Source organism: Ochotona curzoniae, unplaced genomic scaffold, assembly GCF_017591425.1.
Source record: "Ochotona curzoniae isolate NIBS_2020 unplaced genomic scaffold, NIBS_Ocur_1.0 contig_1274, whole genome shotgun sequence".
Taxonomy (NCBI): domain Eukaryota; kingdom Metazoa; phylum Chordata; class Mammalia; order Lagomorpha; family Ochotonidae; genus Ochotona; species Ochotona curzoniae.
This window is the reverse complement of record NW_024465023.1, coordinates 34,225,145-34,244,972: the sequence shown is the minus strand read 5'-3', so window position 1 is coordinate 34,244,972 and position 19,828 is coordinate 34,225,145. Positions and strand designations below refer to the sequence as shown.

Below are 19,828 nucleotides of genomic sequence, written 5' to 3'. Positions count from 1 at the left end.
TTACACTGATATGCCACAATTGCAATGCAATAAACATTTAAAAAATTTTATCAAATGCATTTGACATAATTTACTTACCTTTCCTTTTTTCTTTTTTTAATTTTTAAATTTATTTTATTTTTGATGCTGTTTACATAGTGAAAAAAGATGTATTGCCCATATGGACCACTGATTAGGGTGGGGAGGGCCAAGGAATGGAGGAAAGTGGATGAGACAACTACTCCCAACCTTCTTTTTTTCTCCCTTTATCTATAGAAAGTGGAGAGAGAGGGGAGAGGGTCATTCCCAACAGCCCAACTGCATCAATACCTGGGGGGGGGGGGACGGGCAGGTGGAGGACAGCCACCTGATCTCATCTCAGAGTCCTAGATGTAGAGCATGTTCTGAGGGTACTGCCTAAGTGGTTTTGATAGTTCCAAGATGTTGTTGATTTCATTGCTTTGAGGCTGAGTAAATTCTTCCAAGGTCCATTTGCTGACATAGTCCAACTTAGGGTCTACATACACCCAGATACTCGCTGTCAAATCTTGGCTGGGAGAGCTGTTCAATTTGTTCTTCCCTCCGTGGTACTAGATATTCTCTGCAGGCCTCAAGTAACTGGATGTCAGGTACCTCATGTGTATCTGGGCATTCTGTCCACTGCACAGGCCTCAACAACAGAGCAGACTCAATTCTGACACATGTAATCCACAGACCACAGATCCTATGATTTTTTTTCCTGGGGTGGCAGGTTTGAGCCTAGTGATCAAGTTGGGAAATGGGGGCAAAGAATTCTCATTAGAGGTGACCCCAGACCTGATTCCTGTGTGTGCCATCCAGTGCGGCATCCAGATTAATCCATCACCCAGATCAGCCTACACACACACTGGTTGTGGTTATAGTTACCTAGTCAGTTCTGTTCCAAGCCACATCTTATGTGCAAACCAATGGATGCTGCGGCCCAGCCCAGCCCTGCCCACCATGCACTTGGCCCTCATATACACCAGTGGGAACTGCAACCTAGTTGGTGTGACCCACAGTAACCCCCACCAGGCCCTGCCCCTGGTTCCAGTTTCTGTACATAGTGGTGTGTGCAGCAGACTGGCCCAGTCCATCCCACATTCCATTCAGCTTTTGTGAACATCAATGGGTGTTGAAGCTTTGTTTAGTCTGACCAATCCCACTATCCATCTCATACTCATGCTGTTGGATGCCACTGCCTCTCCAGGCAGGGCTGTCCCCAGCTCTGGTTCTCATGCTCACCGGTGGGAGCTGCAGCCCATCAGAGGGATGCTCACAATTTCCATAATGGGCCCATTCCCAGTCCTGAACTTTGGAGTTTCCAAGTGGTTCTGCAGTCTAACCTAACAGGACTTGCACCCAGTCCCAGCACTTGCCAGTTGATGCTGCAGCAAAACCTAACAAGTCTGCACTCTGGCTCATGCATACACTAAATGACTATTGTCATTTAGCCAAGCATGGCTCTACCTCAACCCAACTCATATACAGTCCAGGAGATTTTATATCCTTCCCCAGCCTGGTCTGCCTCCAGTCCCAGCCCTCACACTCACCAGCGGGAGCAGTGATCTAGCAGGTGAGTCCTTGCAGCATCCCCTACCAGGCTTGCCACCCACTTCTGGTATGCTGGTGAACTTTGGCATTCACCAGTGGATGCTACAGCCTGACTCAGCCCAGTCTGCCTTCAGTCCTAGTTCATGCTGGTGGGTGCTGCAGCCTAGCCCAGCCTGGACTGTCTCTAGTCCCAGCCCTAATGTGAACTGGTTGGTGTTGTGGCCCAACTCAGCCTGTCCTGAACCCTGTCCTTGTTCTCACAACTGCCAGTGGTTGTTTTGAACTGGTCCAGTCTGGCCATCCCCAAGACCTGACCCACATTTATGCTAGCAGGTATAACATGACCTGGCCTGAGCTGCTCCCAGCCTTGATTCTTGCATTCACAGTGACTGCATCCTGACAGAAGAGTTTCCTGAACTCCTCTATCAGGTTTGCTCCCAGTGGCAGATCTTGTGCATATTGGTGGATTCTTGGCTTAGCCTAACCTTGGCTCACCTCCTGTACTGGCAAGTAGAGCAACCTTGCCCAACCAGCTCATATCCATCTGGTTCTTACCATTGGGTTCTACAGCCCAGCTGTGACTGGCCCAGCCCAGCCCTAGCCCCAGCTCTTTCATGGTTCAGCAGATGCTGAGACCCAGCCCAGCCTGTCTTACACCCACCTTGGCTTTAGCGAGAACTAGTGGATACTAAAGCCTAGACCAGTCTGGCACACCCCAGTCCCAGTCCAGACCCATGCTGAGGACCACTGCAGCCATGTCTAGCTCAATTTACTGCCCCCATTCCAGTTCCTGGGCTCACTAGTGGGAGCCAAAGCCCAGCTGTAGTGTCTCCTTAGATCCCTGACCAGGCCCACTCCCAGTCACAGATCTTGTATGTGCCAGTGTTTGCTCTGATGCAGCCTGCAATAACCCATCACCCAGCTTGGCCTTTGCCATAGGATGCTGCAGCCTGGCCTCTTAACACTTGAATTGTTGCTATGATATGGGATGCCAGCATTATAGACTTAAGCTGCTGAGCCACAGTGCTGAAAGCATATTAGTTTTACCAGCATTTTTGGATACTATAATTCAGGTTGCAGTGAATGAAGGCATGTCTTATAGCTTGAACTTGAGTTAGAATCCTAGAAGTGTTATTATTGATTTCTTGTTTCCTCTGAGACTGCTAAACATACAATAAGCAAAATTATTTTTTATTAATTATGTTGCATTATGTGACACAGTTTCATAGGCTCTGGGATTCCTCTAACCCCTCTTCATGCCCTCCCCTCATGGTGGCTTCCTCCACCTTGTTGCAGTATTACAGTTCCAATTAAGTCAAGATTCTTTCACTGCAAGCATATACCAAGCACAGAGTCCAGCATCTTATTGTCCAGATAAATTCAACAGTTTCTTGGGGAGACCATCTCTGGTCAAAAGTAGAGCTGGCAGAATATCATCCCGATCAATTAAAAGCCCCAACACAACATCAGCAACAATTTACAACATTATGGAGTTAATTGACATGGTATTGAGTAACCAATATGTTAGAAAGTGCAAGTTCTTAACCACATCCTGTGACTACTTCATTGACATTTCAATTTTAGTTTATAGCCACCTTCTATACACCTTGAAATGATTATAGGGTACTTACTGTTCAGCTGTCTTGTGTCTATTTTCATTTTAGTATTTAGCAGGTTATAGTATTGAAGCATCATTTTGCTGAACTTGGCGAATTTTAGGATAGTCTAAACTGGCTTATAACTTTAACAAGGCATATGTCAACAGTTTAGTTGCAGAATAGTTTTAGGAGGGGTGTGCAGAGAAATCTTCAATACCTTAGTGAGGAGTAACTAATCTTTGTGTCTTACTTAGTAAGGTGTATGTGAGTCCAAGCTGACTGTTTCCTGTCTGGTTCTAAGCTTTCCTTGTTGCTCTCTATCTATTCTAATTATTAAATGAGTTCTGAAAGAATTAAGGGCAAAGTTGAAGAGAAATCTAGAACTAAAGAGCATCTGACAAGGCAACTAGTTTTATTTCGTGCCAAAAAGTGTACTAGACACATGACAACCAAATGGAAACTGAGAATCTTGATTCCTCTGATTATAAAATAATTATGATATTTTGAAGCTAATTGGGAGATTGTTCATATATACTAATATCAGTTGATAGTGCAGAATTTTCTGAGATGTGATTAACAGTTTGCTAGCAAGGCAACAGATGCTTGCCAGTGATGTATTCAGGTGTAAAATGTTAGGAGAAATGTATTTTACATGCGAATGATTCAACAAAAACAAGCAAAGAACAGCTGTGTGTGCACGGATGTACACGTAGAAGTAGATGAAGGTGGAAAATGTTAGCATTACACCCTTAATGGTAGGGTGATCATTGCACTCTAAAGTTTTCAGTGTGTTTGAAAATCTGAAAATCAGAAATTATGACAGACATAACTGACAAGTTAAACCATCCAAAGTGACTCATTGTAAGCTATATTACAAATTCACGTGTAATGATTTTACTTCAAAATGTAATATGTGGAATTGCTTTTCCAGAGGATACACACAGTAGCATTTTTGATACCTGCATACAGACTTCTGTAATGGAGAAATTTACAACCCTGTCAATTTCAAGTTCTGTCAACATTATTGGAGAGGGCCCCTTTTTTCACATCCTCACCAGCACCAAAGAAGTACTTTCAATTTTTATCAAAATGACAATCTTGTAGGCAAATATCATGAGTAAAACTTACTTTGATTTGATTTGGTTACTTTGGATTAAATACTCTTCTCAGTGTTTATTACATATCCACTTACTCATGAGATCTTAAAAGGTTATAAATATTTTATCAATTTGAGGAAGTTCCAACTTTCCCAGTTCATTTAGCAAGTAGAGGCTGAGATGGAAGTCAGATTCTAGTCTCTTGACTCCTGGGAGACCAATTTTCAATATTCCATGTTGCAATTGTCACTGCTGCTATAGATTGCTCTTTCAGTTTCTAGTCTCTATCCCACTTTTGCTGCTGATGATCTTTGCTCTAACCTGTGTGAGTGATGAGTCCCACTTTTTTTGCAGGCTTATCCCACTCTGGTTTGGTGGCCAAACCCTTTGAGAAAGTAACATACCGCTGGACAGTTCCCCCTCACGCTGGGCCCACTGCTGAGGATCCTGCCTGTCTCACCTGGATGTATTTCTCTGCTGCAAATCCCATTAGAGACACAAATTCTGGCCTGGTGGGCCCCCTGCTGGTGTGCAAGACTGGAGCCTTGGGTACAGATGGCAAGCAGGTATTGTTAGGGTGTTTGCCTGGGAAACTTGCTGGGAAGGTGATGAAACTGAGTTCCTGAAAAGGATTTAAGTGTAAGACTCTCTTCTGGAGGTGACAACTTAGAAAAAAAAATAGCCAAATTGTTAAATTAAAAATTAATGGATAGTGACCTAATGGTTGCCTACATTTCACTTTTGACTCACTAACATGTATTTTCCCTATCTGTTCATTTTTAGTACAATACTTCTCTTCCCAAATACTCCTTGAGCCTCTAATACTTGTTACTAATCCCCAAATCTCCTTTAATGGTTGTTTATAAATAGCCCACCATTTCTACCTATGTGGCATTAGGAAAATTACTTGATTTCTTTTTGACTCAGTTTCTTCATCTGGGCTAGAATGGAAGAAGATATCTTGGGCTTCTGTGAGGATTTATGGAAATAATCACATAAAGTGCTTAGCCTAGCTTCTGGTATACAGTAGGCATTCAGGAAATATTAGCTGTAACAACAGTAGCAGCAGCAGCAATGGCAGTTTTGTACTTTTCTTATCTTGTGTTTTTATCATTCCCTCTTTTATATATCGTTCCCTCCAGTCCTCTCCTTTTACTGTAACCTCTTTCTCCTACGATTTGAAGTTGCCTGGGGAAAAATTGCTTAGCAACAGCCGCAACTCTGCACAGGAGGTATGGGCATGGCTCTGAGTCTAGAAAAGAAGATGAAGAGAATTGGGGGACCTGCAATCTGAAGTCACGTGGTCCCCAAATCTTGAAACATTTGTCATTTATACATGTTCTTTCTTCTACTGGATATACAGATAGGGGTAGATAAGGAATTATTTCTCCTCTTCACTGTGTTTGATGAGAACAAGAGCTGGTACAGCAATGCCAATCAAGCAGCTGCTATGCTGGATTCCCGACTGGTCTCAGAAGATGTCAAGGGATTTGAAGACTCCAATCAGATGCATGGTATGGAAACTACATTTGCCTTGGTCTACAACTGAGATGTTTCCAGTAAAACCTAAGTCTAATTACAATCATGACAAATCTGCAAAACTATGCATTCCATTGCTCAGTTTTGTCCAAACAGCAAGCTATACTGAGGGATTCAACCTAAAATGGTGGATTGTACTTATCACCTTCTGTGTTGTCATGTGTTATAGCATATGGAGGACATTGTAATCAAGTACTGTGAGATGACGATTGTAAACAATGAATCTGCTAGATATAAGCTGATGATCTTTCCAGTCTTACTTTCTGCTACTTTTTTTTTTTTTTGCTTCTACACACCACATTCTGGCTAAATGAAGCTATTTTCCCAATGAAATTATCTTTTACTTTGATGATTTTAAAAAATTCTGTTTCCTATAGTCCAAATACCCTCCTGACTTTTCTGTTCTCAGCCTGAGAAAATCTGCCCATTCCCTCAGTCCCTACTGAAATGATACCTCTTCCATATAACCATTTCTTAACACTCAAGCCCAGGGTGATGATACCTTCTTATTAAGTCTCATTGCATTTTAATCAGATCTTTTTAATAGCATGTACCATATATTCCCGCACATTATAATTATTTATTATATGAATTTTTGACTTCTGTTGGAGTATAGTTTCCCTAAAGATGAGTTTTGTTTGTTTCTTATCTCTGTGTACTGTACCCTGTCTAACACATAGTAAATGCTAATTGAATTAGCAGGCTATCAAATGAGTGGTTTGGTGGGTCAGTGGGTGGTAAGTGAATGAATGAGAAGACATCGTTCCAGTTTGCAAGGAGCTACAATGAAATGAGAATAATAATACCCGTGAAATAATTACAGAACAATCCAAGACAGACTATAATTAAGTGTCAAATTATGTGGAACAACCTTTAACTTCAGAGGAGGAGAACATTAATAGAGAACAATCAAATTAAATAGTTCTTGGAAAAGGGAGTTCTTAAGCTGGGGCCTGAGGACTAAATCAGTTTGCAATCAAGATCTTACAAGCAGAGGAAGCAGAATGAAAGGGTTGGCAGTGGACTATCAGAGGGTGACTCATTTAAGCTGATTCTAGTGGATGTAAAGGCTTTAGAAAGGATTAGTTTCAAACAGGTTCTCTTGTATGTAAGGACTTCAAAAGTTTGGGGAAAAATGAAGCTAAAAGTATGAGTTTTTTTGATGAAGATTGCTTTAATTTATGTGAAAATCAGAGGTATATGGAGGTAGAAATGATAGAAGGGGAGGAAAGGGAGGGAGGGAGGAAGAGAGGGAGGGAGAGAGAGAAAGAGAGAGAGAGCGAGAGAGCGAGAGAGAGAGAGAGAGAATTGGCTTTATTGCTGAAGTGGCCCAAGTTGGACAAGGCCAAACCCAGGAGGATGTAACTCCATCTGAGTCTCCCATGTGAGTGGCAGAGGTCCAGGTACTCAGGCCATCTTCAGAAATGGAGCAGACAGGACTCCAACTGACATTTCTTCTTGTATGGAATACTGGTATGGCAAGTGGTGACTTGACTTGCTTTGCAAAATGTTGGTCCCAAAATGTGAGTTCATTTTGATGTAACTTTTGTTTGAAATCAGTGACTGGCTTTTAAAGAAAAAAGAACATTTCATGTATTAACAATTTTTACATCAAGATATACTCCTAATTTTAATTCCATGTCACACAACATTTGTCAAGTATAATTGAAGTAGGAGAGTGTGGAAGGAAAGAGGAAAAGATGAATGAGTGTGCTGTCTTTTGACTTCAGCTTTTAGTTGTCATCCCCAGTTAAGTTTCAGTATCTGGAGAAAGTAATACAATCTCCTAAGCCAAGTTCATTTCAGTTTCAGTGTTATTGAGTACCCAATTGGTACCAGGCAACATGCTGGGTACCCAAATGGTCACATGGATAGAGAAAGAAAAATGATGTGCTTCCTCACATCTCAGTCTAGTGTAGGAAACACATTTATAGGTGAATTACTGGAATCTGTGAACAGGTGATACTGGAGAGTTTCAGAGAGCAAGTAGTTCCATGGAACACGAATGTCATGGAAATCAGAGATAATGCTAACTGTTTCATTTGGGATGTGATATCTGAGCTGGCAAGTGCTGGGTGAGTTGTAGGTTGCTATAGGGAGAGAGAGATCTGAGGGGGAGTTTATTTCAAGCAGAGGGAACACCATGTGCAAAGTCAACTGATGTTTTCTAAACGTCTAACATGTTTCAATCATTGAGAAAGCGGAGAAAATTAGAGATTTCAGGGCAATAGTGTGCCTGTGTTTGTGTGTGTGTGTGGCGGGGTAAGATGGTGGACTACAGGTAGGTGTATCAGGGAAGAGGCCATTGGAGGAATTCAGCCATGGAAGGATATGAGTCAGAATCAGGGCAGACATGATAAAGGTGAAAGGGAGAAGACAGATTGAGAGTTGAGCATGGAATCTTGTGTAAATTCAACCTGCCCTGATTCTGATTCATATCCTTGCATGGCTGAATTCCTGCAATGGCCTCTTCCCTGATACACCTGGAAAATGAGAATGAAACAGAACAATCAGAGAGGTTGTAAGAGAATTGGAAAATCTTGTACCTCAGAAATAAAGGAGGGAGAGTTCTAAGAGAGCAAGAATAGGAGATGTTAGTAGTGTGTGTGTGTGTGTGTGTGTGTGTGTGTGTGTGTGTGTGTGTGTGTATGTTCAGGGATTGCAACAGTTCAGTGTGGCCCGAATATGAAGGCTGTTGTAGGGAGGTTAGTAGAAGGTTAGGCCACAAAGGCTAATTGAACCATCATTTCAAAAACAGATCTTCATGGCTGGAGCTGCAGTGGCACAGAATCAAATGGCAAAGAATCCAGAATTTCTTTTGACTTTCAAGTTGTGGGAAGTCACAGTATAGAGCTGATACCATACTGCTGGCCATGGCTGAAATAGTCTGGTCTCATCTCACTGTTTTGTTTTGTGTTTTTTGTTTTCCAGCCATTAATGGGTTTCTGTTCTCTAACCTGCCCAGGCTGGACATGTGCAAGGGTGACACAGTGGCCTGGCACCTGCTAGGCCTGGGCACAGAGACTGACGTGCATGGGGTCATGTTCCAGGGCAACACTGTACAGCTTCAGGGCATGAGAAAGGGTGCAGCCATGCTCTTTCCTCACACCTTTGTTATGGCCATCATGCAGCCTGACAACACTGGTAAGTACTTTAACGTCTGGCCTTAGGCTCAGACACTTTGTTGGGTGTAGGGTTGGGGGGAAGGTATAGGAGGAGGGGAGACTGGGAAAGAGAAAAAGAGACATGTTAAAGGTGCTGAGAAATTCCCAAAGATATTTTTGTCTTCTCCCTCTTCAATGTGCTCTTTACATCCTGGTGATTTGGGTCTGTTTTAGCTGCAAGAATTATAGCAATTAAGGAAGATGTGTTCCACAGCAACAGAATATTGGAGTACAGTTCTCATCTGGCAGAGGAGGAACTTGGCCTCCATAGCCTGTTGATCACATAGATACTTTAAGCACTCAGTCTTTGCATTTGGAGGCAGGTTGTTGAGGTGCACCGATAACAACCCTTCACCTCTGATGTTCTGTGAGGACTTCTGAAACCTCTCACTAATGTTGTTTTTGTGATTTGTACATTATTCATCTAAGAATCAAAACACAGAAGGTTTATTCCGGGCTTTTTCATCAATATGCTATGTAGTTTTATCTGAATCATTGTCCTTCTCCATGAATAGATATTACAACATTCCTTATTTGGTATTTCATGCAGAAATTTAACAGGGTTTCTTTATATTTCATGTATTTCTGCCATTTCACAATATAGGAGTATTTTCTTTCCAGTCCCTAGGGTGTATTCTTTTTTCAGCCAGTAGGTGGCAATAATGTTCGCAAAAAAAATCTGTCTTACCTCGTTCCCACTAAAGTTTAATATTAGCTGTAAACTCCACTAATATTTGGAGAACAAATCTTTAAGTAAATCTCTTTGATTATTTAATAAGTTCAACATTGCCATCATTTTAACAAATAGATGACACAAAGCTGGTATTTCCAGATTTCTTGTATCTGTTTCTGTTCATTTATTTTTAATATTTTCTTGGCCAGGGAGATTATTTGTAAGCAATGATCAGTTAATGGAGTTCCATGGAGCAAGAGAATCAAGTACTTACAGTGAGGCAGAGGCTTGAAAGTTCTTAATAACAAGATGCCTACTCTAGTCTCATCTCCAAAGGCAAATCTCAGGTTTAATATCTTTCCTGAAAAAAAAAATCCAGTCTTCCTGAATAGATCTATATTTCTTCTTAAGGCTCACTCTGGGTAAAATGTTTGCGTCATATTGGAGCCCAATGAGGGGGGGCTCTACCATAACTTAAAAAACATTCTGGTGGGCTGCTGGGAAGATGAAGAAGAGAATCAGTTTACAAGAATAAAGGTTTACATATTGTATAACAACAACAACAACAAAAAGAATAAAGGTTTAAAAGATTACTCTTGATCTTGCTTAGATTTTATTTTCCAGACTTTTAAAACTCTTTCTCAGGTTGATCATTTATCTCAGTGGTTGAGCTGTCTTAACTCACATCCCACATCAGAGTATCTGGATATTATCTCCAGCACTCTCTCTTGATTCCAGCTCCCTATTAATGCAGACCCTGGCATTTGATTGTTCAGATAATTGGGTCCTGCTACTCATAGTGGAGACCTGGATTGAGTTTCTGGTTCCCAGCTTTGGTTCAGCCTTGTCTGCCACTGCAGGTGTTTGTGGAATGAACTAGTGGATGGAGAATTTGTATTGTCTCTGTCATAATATCTATGTCTGCCTGTCAAACAAACAAGCACATACATAAACAATTAATACATTTGAAAAAACCTGTTCTCTTTTCATGAGATTTAATGTTGCAGAACATCAGAACTGATGAGAATCCCTTTGAGATAAAAGTCAACTAAGTTAGTTTATTAATGAGTGAAAGACATACAGACGTGAGGGTGAAAATGACCTGCTCAGGTTTGAAGAATTTGCTTTATGTTTTTTTTTTCCTGCTGCTTTTTTCCCTTCTCCATCAAAACCTGTTGTTTTCTTGCCCATAGGTGGTCTCTGGAATATGAACTCCATTCTGCTCCTAAAAATGTACTCTTTGAATAAAATTGAGGGAGACTGTTGTGATTAACTATTTGAAGTCAGGGGTAAGGTAGCCACGTTCAATGGGAGAGTCAGGAGCAGAATCTAGTTTCTATAGAGAAGATGTAGTGTGGTTAATAGTAAATAACTGTATACTTGAGAGGCATTTCAGAAGCTTTCAAATCATTAGTGAAGAGGATGTGTATTGTGTATTGGATGCTTACAATCATGTCTAAACAAATAGAAAAATGCAGGCTCAGAAAAGTTCATAGAAATGTTGAGTTTGAGTTGTGTGAATCTATGGGAAATTTTTAAATCTTCCTTTCTCTCTTAATCAAATCGTCTAACATTTAGCAGAAACCATTGCATTATTTTTAATAGTAACACCTGGCATAATAGCCTTACTTCTTCTTAGTATAACTACTGAAATTAGAGCTTTAATAGTCAAAGAAAGTGGCACATGAAAAGGTTAGAGCTCTCAAATATTATTTTCCACAAATTCATGTTAGATGTTTCAGCAGTAAAGAGAATATTTATTACAATCCTGTCCTTTCATTATGATTTCTTTCATACTTTTGCCACTGGAGTTCTTTTTTTATTCAGTTTCATCTCACCATTTTTTCCTTCTCCAACCCTTTCCTCCCGTTCTTTAATGTTTCATCTCTTTTGTTCATTATTTTTACTTTCTTTTTTCTTACCTCCAGTCTTGTGTCTTTTCTCCATTTCTCCTTCCTGTGCTTTCTTGAAGATTTGTCTCCTATTTTGCCTTATGTCTTTCCTTCTTTTGCAATTCCTCCTCCACTCCCTTCTGGCTCTCTACTTTCTTCCTTTCCTTATTTTTACCAAGTTCCTTATTTTTCTTCTTTATTCTTGCTCTCCCTTTTGGTTTCTTTCCCCCTTCTACTTCCTTTTCCCCAATTTTATCTTTTCTATTTCTTGACTATCATCTGTTTTCTCCTTTATTTTTTCTTAATTTCCTTTCCCTTTAGCTTCCTCCAGTATTTCTTTCTTCTTTTCCCCTTTTCTTAATCCTGTGTCTTTTCTTTCTGTTCTTCTTGCAGTCTTCTGTTACCACTACTTTTTTTCCTTTGTTCCTTTTTATTGTCTTTTCAGATTGTTGATGTAGGCACTGAGAGGGGAGGATGAATGAGACAGCTCACAGTTAAAGAGGAAAAGAAGCTAGGTATACGAACACTATTTTAAAACAAACTATTAAGATGATATCTGCTAAGAGATATGAAAGCACACAGGGAGCTATGACAAATTCTGCTTGTCTGTGAAGCTTTGTCAGGAAAGCAGACATTCAGACTGAGATTTTAAAGGTGAATAATCTGCCACCAGACAGTGAAATAGGGTTTGTGACAATAAGGGCCTTATAGGCAATAGAAATCAGGTAGGTGGTGATATATAAGCAGCATCTTCGCAGCAAAGGTTCAATAGATGAATTTGATTCAGTGGGTCTCAACTGGAGCTAGTATTCTAACATGTCATTAGACATGTGGAGGTACGTTTAGTTGGTACACTCGCAGAAGGTGTGAATGGGGCGATACTGGCACTTGGAGGGTGGAAATCAAGTTGGCTAAAGCTTTCTGCAGCATGTAGGAAGTCTATATAAGGAAAAAGAATCTCATTCAGATTACTCATAGCATCCTGTTGTAGAATATCAAAAGGTAGGATTTAAAGGGATACAAACTGGCTAAAAATCCGGTTTGGTAAAGAGAAGAAGCCTTGTTAAATGGTTTAGTACTTCATTTTCTGAGTTATGGGAAGCAATGGAAAATTTTGTTTCTTTTACTAAAAGGATAAGTGACAGGATGTGATTTTCATTTTTCTAAGTTTACTAGGGAATATTATGATAATGGCGCTGAGTCAGAAGGAAACAAAGATCTAGAGACACATGAGAAGGCTCTTGAAATAAATGAGAGCTTGCCGGCTGCTGGGGCATTGGTGATGGAGAGAAGAGTTTAAGAATATACGAGAGAGAAATGGCAGAACTTCTAGAAGGGCTGATCCAGAAGAAAGACTGTTTGAGATTTCTAGCTTGTGGACTAGGTGGATGGCAGTATCGTTAACTTATTGAGCACATAAGAAACAGTGATAAGGAGGCAAGGCTTGGATAAAAAGAGGTAATTAGAGGAAACATTTAGTTGTAGGTTTCTGGCTAAATTCAGTTGATGTTGATTTCATAGTGGGTAGTTGTGAATATCTCAAGCCTGGAGAAGCCTGGACAGACAGAGTTTGAACTGTTTTCATAGTACAAGTCCAGAAATATGTAGAGTGCAGGAACAAAAATTCAGAGAATAAGTTTAAGGGTTAGAAAGGAGTAAAGGGAAACTAAAGGATTGCTCAAAAAAGTTGGAGGAGATGCAGAAGCCAGGGTGAGAATACTATAGAGAAAGAAGTGGCTTGGACAGTGGCATCCACATGAGGAAATTCAGATTATGTGGCTATCCTCAGGTTGCTTGAATCTCTTGTTGTCTTCTACCTGTTCTATCACCATAGGTGATCATCATACTTTCTTTACAACGGACCCTAACTTAGACTTTTGGCTGGTGAATACAATATCCCTTTTGTACACACAGTTCACTCAACACATGTAAGGGCACTTCAAAAAGTTTGTGGGAAAGTAGAATGAAAAGATAAGCTTTTCTGAAAAAAAGTTTTGAAATCTGTGCATATTTTTTCAAAAATTTCATGAACATTCGTTTTATACTTTGTGTGTGGATTTCGATTTTTATTTATTGTTTTAAAATTCTTTACTCTGGCTGAGGAATTTCCATTTTAAAAAAAAAATTACTTAATTTCAAAAGCGGAGTTATAGAGGTCTAATGGGAGGGTCATCTCCCTTCTGCTGGTTCACTCCCTAAATTGCTGTAACATCCAGGACTGAGTCAGGCCAAATCCAGGAATTAGGAGCTTCATATGGGTCTCCGCATGGGTGTAGGGGCCCAAGCACTTGGACCACCTTTTGTTGCTTCCCAAGACAGATCAACATGAAATTGGATCAGAAGTGGAGCAGACAGGAACAATATCCTTATGGAATGTCAGTGTTGCGAGCAGCAGACTAACTCAGATCACTGCAGTACTGGACCCAGATTACAGAATTTTTATACCAAAAGCAACTTGCTTGTAGTCCTATATCTCTTCAAATTTTTGAAATGACCTCATATATACTGTATAGCTCAGTGTCCTAAGAACAGGGTGGAGAGACACACAAGACAGATACAATCTTGGCTCTCAGAGTCTAGCCTCAGTAAGTATAATTTAAGACAGTTCATGAGGGAAATCAAATGCAGTGAGCTGCTAAAATTGTGGAGGTGTTAGAGAAGATGGTCAAGGAAGTCCTCTCTGAGAATGTGTCAGAAGCTTCTTTTGAAATAACGAGCGAAATGAAACTATATGAAGATTGCTGAGCAGAACAATCTAGGCAGTGGGAGCATCAAGTGTGAATTGTCTCAGATGAAACAATCATAATCTAGTCAATGCTCAGAAAGAAAGAGAATATGATTTGAGCTAGAAGAGGACTGATACAACATAGGGTGATAAATGTTGAGAAGCATAGGATCATAGTAGGAATTTAGATTTATTCGGAGCATGAGTGAAATATTTAAAGGAAAGGAGTGGAGCCAGTGTCATGGTTTAGCAGGTTAAGTTACTGGCTCTGACATGGAAATATGGGCGCTGATTTGGTACACAGTCGTCCTATTTCTAATCTAGATCCCTGCTCATGTGCCTGGGAAACTAGCAAAAGACATTCAGGTACCTGGACCCTTGCCCAAGTGTGGGAGACTTGGGAGGAATTTCAGGTTTCTGGCTTCAGCCTGCCACAGTCCAGGCAGTTCAGGCCATCTGGGGAGTGAGCCTGAACTGGAAACTCCCTCTTGTAACTTCCCTCCCTCTTGTAACTTCGCTTTTCAAATAAAAAGCTAAAGCTTAAAAAATAATATGAAGAAGAATTGTGTTCTGTATATTTGTAAAAGAACACCATGAATGATGTGTGGATAATGATGGAAGAGGGCAGAATAAGCAGCAGAAAGGATGTTTTTAGTTTTAGAATTTTCTTGAACTAGGGAAGTAGTGGTAGGAACTAGTGGTAGGAAGTAGAGGGGTAATTTTGATGGAGTTTACTGATGGAATAGATGGGGGGATAAGACAAATAAACGTGTTGGGAAGCAGGTATGAATAGAAAAAAAATGGAGTTCTTATTTCCACTGGTTCTTATTACATTAGTGTTTCAATATATACTACTGCAAGGGATTATTTTTAAAGAGCATAACACTTAGTTCTTAACTGTCTGGTTTGATGTAGACTGCATGAGGAATAGAGAAGCCAAGAACATTGAGTCAACATGGGCCAGAGAAGTTAGCATTTTGTGGAAGAGGGAAAAAATACAAATTGGTACTTGGGGAATGAATTGGCTTTCACAAATACTTTGGAGTAGAGTGGGTAGATACACTCCAGGAAGAGAATGACAGTGAGATATGAAGAACTTGAAAAATGTTGTGGAAATTTGTAAAAGATAAAACTATCTTGGTGTAAAACTTTAAATCCACTCACAGTAATTTTTTTTTTCCTAAACTACATCTTTCTGGAACTTTTTGAAGATCCCTTAAATGTGACAAGGATTGTGAGACACAGATATAATTGAAGTAATAATTGAACTGTATGTGATGGGAGAATGGGTTTGGGATTTTCTCATAGAGGACTTTGAAAACTTGGAAGAAATGTTTGTAGCAAAGGGAAATGAAATAGATAACCAGCTATGGGAACAGGGACAGTAAATGTGCATAAAATTAGACTTTCTTGATCAATATTCACTTGAACATGGACATTCTTTGCATTGAAACAAAAGCTTAATGTTAGATCCAGGCAGCACCACGAAACACAGATTCAACGATATCTCAGCATTATGTTTAAAACACTCAGCAATTTCTGTATCTTGGAGAGTGCTTCCTATGTTTTCCTCCAATAGTTTGGTAGTTTCTTGGTGCTGGTTTAGTTGCTTGAACAATTTAGAGCTGATTTTTGTATAAGGTGACAGGTGGGTGGATGGGGGTCTTGCTCCTGAATTTTTACAGGCTGCTATCCAATTGTCTCAACAGCATTTGTTGAAGAGACCAGACTTTTTCCCTGGATTATTTTCCATTCTCTTTTCGAAGTTTAATTGACTGTACATGTGTGGGCTCCCTTCTGGGATTTTTATTCTTTTCCATTGATCTTTGTTTCTGTACCAGTTCCAGACTGTTTTGATGACCACTGTTCTGTAGTATGTTTTGAGGTCTAGAATTGTGATTCCTGCAGCTTGAATTTATTCTTCAGGATAGGTTTGCTGGTATCTTGTGGTCTCTTGTGTTTTCAGATGAACTTTTGATCATCTGAGAAGAATGTTGTTGGGATTTTTATTGGAACTGCAGGAAGTGAAAGATGAAATATATAAATGGTACTACATCAAACTGAAACAATTCTGTACAGCAAAGGAGACGCTCAACAAAGTGAAGAGGCAACCAATTAAATGAGAGAAAATCTTTGCATATTATGCAACAGATAGGGAACTAATATCCAGGATTTACAAAGAGCTTCAGAAAATCAATGACAGCAAAACAAACAACCCTGTGATAAAATGGGCGAAGGAAATGAACAGACAATTTTCAAAAGAACAAATACAAATGGCTAATACACAGATGAAAAAATACCCAGGCTCCCTGTCAGGGAGAGACAAAAACCACATTGAGGTTCTTCTAACTCTAGTGAGATTGTTCTACATTCATAACTCTATTAACAACACCTGCTGGCTGGATGTGAGGAGTAATGTACCCTCATTCACTGTTGGTGGGAGTGAAGGCTAGTACAACCACTATGGAAGTTAATATGGAGAATGCTAAAAGAACTGAAAACAGACCTGTTGCTTGTTGTATGACCCAGCTATCCCACTTCTGGGAATATATTCAAAGGAAATGAAATCTGCATTTGAGAAAGGCATCTGTAATTCTATATTCACAGCAGCACAACCTACAAAAGCAAAGACATGGAAGCAACCCAGATTCCTATCAAAAGAGGATTGGATAAATAAACCATTGTATATCTTGTCCATGGAATACTACTTAGCCATTAAAAGGAGTGAAAAAGAATGACCTTCATTCTACTGATGTGGGAACTGAAACATAAAGAGATATATAGAGATTGCCTTTGGGGTACAGTGTTAATAAGTGATATTTAGGGTTACGAATTATCCCAGTTTTCCAAGCATTGAGTGTTTTTCAGGAATGTGGAACTTTTATGGAAAATTATGAAGGCCCTGGCCAAACAGGGAAGAGCTGGTTATTATAGTAGCAGAATTCATTTCAAATACAATGCAGCTCTTAACCTCTGTGTTCATTATTCTCAATGAATATATAGTAACCTTTTTATCTAGTGTGTAGAGGGATTTTATCTGAAACTACTCACCCTCATCAGTGTGTCTAGGAAGATGTAGGAATTCCCAGCCACTGCCCTGGTGTGTTATGAGTCAGAATTTGCTCTCTGATCTTCTTCCCTCAGGGACATTTGAAATTTACTGTCAGGCAAGCAATCATCGAGAAGCTGGGATGACAGCAGTTTATAATGTCTCCCAGTGTCCTGGCCACAAACCTAAGCCTCGTCAACGTTACCAAGCTGCAAGAATCTACTACATTATGGCAGAGGAGGTCGAGTGGGACTATTGCCCTGATAGGAGCTGGGAACTAGAATGGCACAACCAGACTGAGAAGCGCAAGTAAGCAAACATTGACCAGTGTATCAGAATTTTAATGAATGATTTTGCAAATGAAAATTTATGAACTCTGAAATAAGAAAGCATTTGTCTAAAGTTATCTAATATGATAACATATCAGAGTACAGAGACTAGATTAAGATCTTCTGAATTTACACTCACCACTACTTCACTGATATGATATACTGTGGGGCTGACATTAAAGACCTGTCCCACAGGACCCACATCCTTATATTCTTTTTTTTAAAATATGTATTTATTTTTAAAAATTTACTTCTTTTTATTATTCTCATTATATGATATATTCCATAGTCCCTGGGATTTCCCTTATCCCCTCTCCAATTCCTTCCCCCCTCACTTAGTTTCCATATATCATTACTACAGTATAGTTCTTCATACATAGTTGCATGTATATTATTGCTGGCATGAACAATGGCAGAGAGTCCAGCATTCTGTTGTCAAGATATAGTAAGCAGTTTCATTGGGAATCTATCTTTGTCTAGAAGTAGAGATGCACACTACATTGTATTCTCACATCTGGACATGATAGTCTGCATTACACAGTTACTATGCATCCCCTTCAATGAAAAGCCACAAAACAAAATCAACAACAGGAAGAGAAAAAATAAATTAACAAGATTATGAGGTTACATAACATGCTCCTGAATGACTAATGTGTCGCTGAAGGAACAAAAAAGAAAATCAAGAACCTTCTTGAATAAAATGATGCTACTGTATTCTTTAACTTTCCTTTTGCTGGTTACCTGGAAATAGTTGTCCTGGAATTTAAATTTCAAGAGAATTTACTCAAGGGACCGAATACTCCAAGCCAGGATGTCCAGCTAGTAGTAAATAGAAAATTTCAAACCACCATGGTTTTGATAAGATAGCATTCTATTTCTTGTTCACCTGAATGTAAAGATATGAGCAAACTTGGTATGGTGGGTGAACTTTCTTACCCACGATTTTCTTGCTTTCATATCTGAGACCATACTGCATTTTCAAGTTATAGTCATTTCCAGATATATCAAAAGTGGAGAAAGAAGTCCAGGAGAAGCATCACTGCCTGTAAGGAGATAAAGGAGAAACTGTATACATCTTTTTAAAAAATCATACCTCATTATCCTGATCTTATTCATATGGCTAAAAGGGTATCCTGGAAATCTAATCTGGCTAGGAAGCCACGTACTCAGCTCAGATAATTATTTTAAAAATAAGTTAAAGAGAATGGAAACTTAGGTGCAGGTGAGCAGTCTCCACTAAGTTTAGTTTTTGTGCTCACTACCTTTCACAAATCCTACTTATTATATTAATTGTTGATAGCTTGCTGATTTGCTCTGGGAACAAGGAGAAGTGCCTTTTCTTCACTAAGCCTTGGTTTACTCATCTTTAACGTGATCTGGTATATTTAAAAGAACACAATTAGAGAAAGGTGGAAGAAATGAACATTAGTGGGCCTGAATCTAAGTCCTGGTTCCCTTTCTGGTTGACAGAATCACTGTAGACAGTTTCTGTCACTTTTGGTCCACTAATTGAACCTCTGAGACCTGGCTACCTCATAGCCCTGTTGGGAATGTCAAATGGTAAAATGTAAGCCAGAAAACATCTCATAACATGAAATCTATAGCATTTCATTTTCTTTCTTTCTTCACACTTTATTTCAAACAGCACCAGTTAATACTCTCCTGTCACTTTGAACCTTGTCCCTTTGTCAAGCTACTTCCATCTAAGATACCATTTAAGGTTAAAGCTGCGTACTAGAGATTTTCAGCCTAGTGGTTTGCCATGTTAATTGTACTACAAATTCCTATTCAGATGATGTAAAAAAAAAAGAGCATATATAGATACTGAAATGTGCCATGTTTAATGGTAATTGTGTAGGTGATGTGTTTGTTGGAGAATATGACATCATAAGGACTAGGTACCTTCCTTTCTGTGACATGAAGATTGTTCTTAGAGTTCCTGTATCTGGAAATGAGGAGCTGAGGGCCAGGTACTGATGCTACTCTTTGGATTTATGTAGTTATGGTCATCTTTTCCTGAGCAACAAAGATGGGCTCCTGGGTTCCAGATACAAGAAAGCTGTATTCAGAGAATATACAGATGGAACATTCAGGATCCCCCGGCCAAGGACTGGAGCAGAGGAGCACCTGGGAATCTTAGGTAAGGAAATTCCACTGCCTTCCAAATATTTGAAAACTTGTGCTTCTCCTGGGACAACTACTCCATATTAG

At 39.7% G+C, this 19,828-nt stretch overlaps 1 protein-coding gene across 3 annotated transcripts in view; it reads left to right on the top strand.

Moving 5' to 3' along the window:
* Positions 1-19,828, top strand: part of HEPH (hephaestin) — a 71,456-nt gene that overhangs the window by 22,264 nt on the left and 29,364 nt on the right. Inside the window, exons 10-14 of one of the 3 annotated variants that reach the window (XM_041002307.1) lie at positions 4,601-4,812; positions 5,610-5,760; positions 8,717-8,929; positions 17,384-17,597; positions 19,618-19,757. In XM_041002307.1, coding sequence (XP_040858241.1) covers positions 4,601-4,812; positions 5,610-5,760; positions 8,717-8,929; positions 17,384-17,597; positions 19,618-19,757 — 930 coding nt within the window. The remainder of the gene's footprint in view (positions 1-4,600; positions 4,813-5,609; positions 5,761-8,716; positions 8,930-17,383; positions 17,598-19,617; positions 19,758-19,828) is intronic. The other 2 variants (XM_041002329.1, XM_041002318.1) reach the window with 2 other exon arrangements.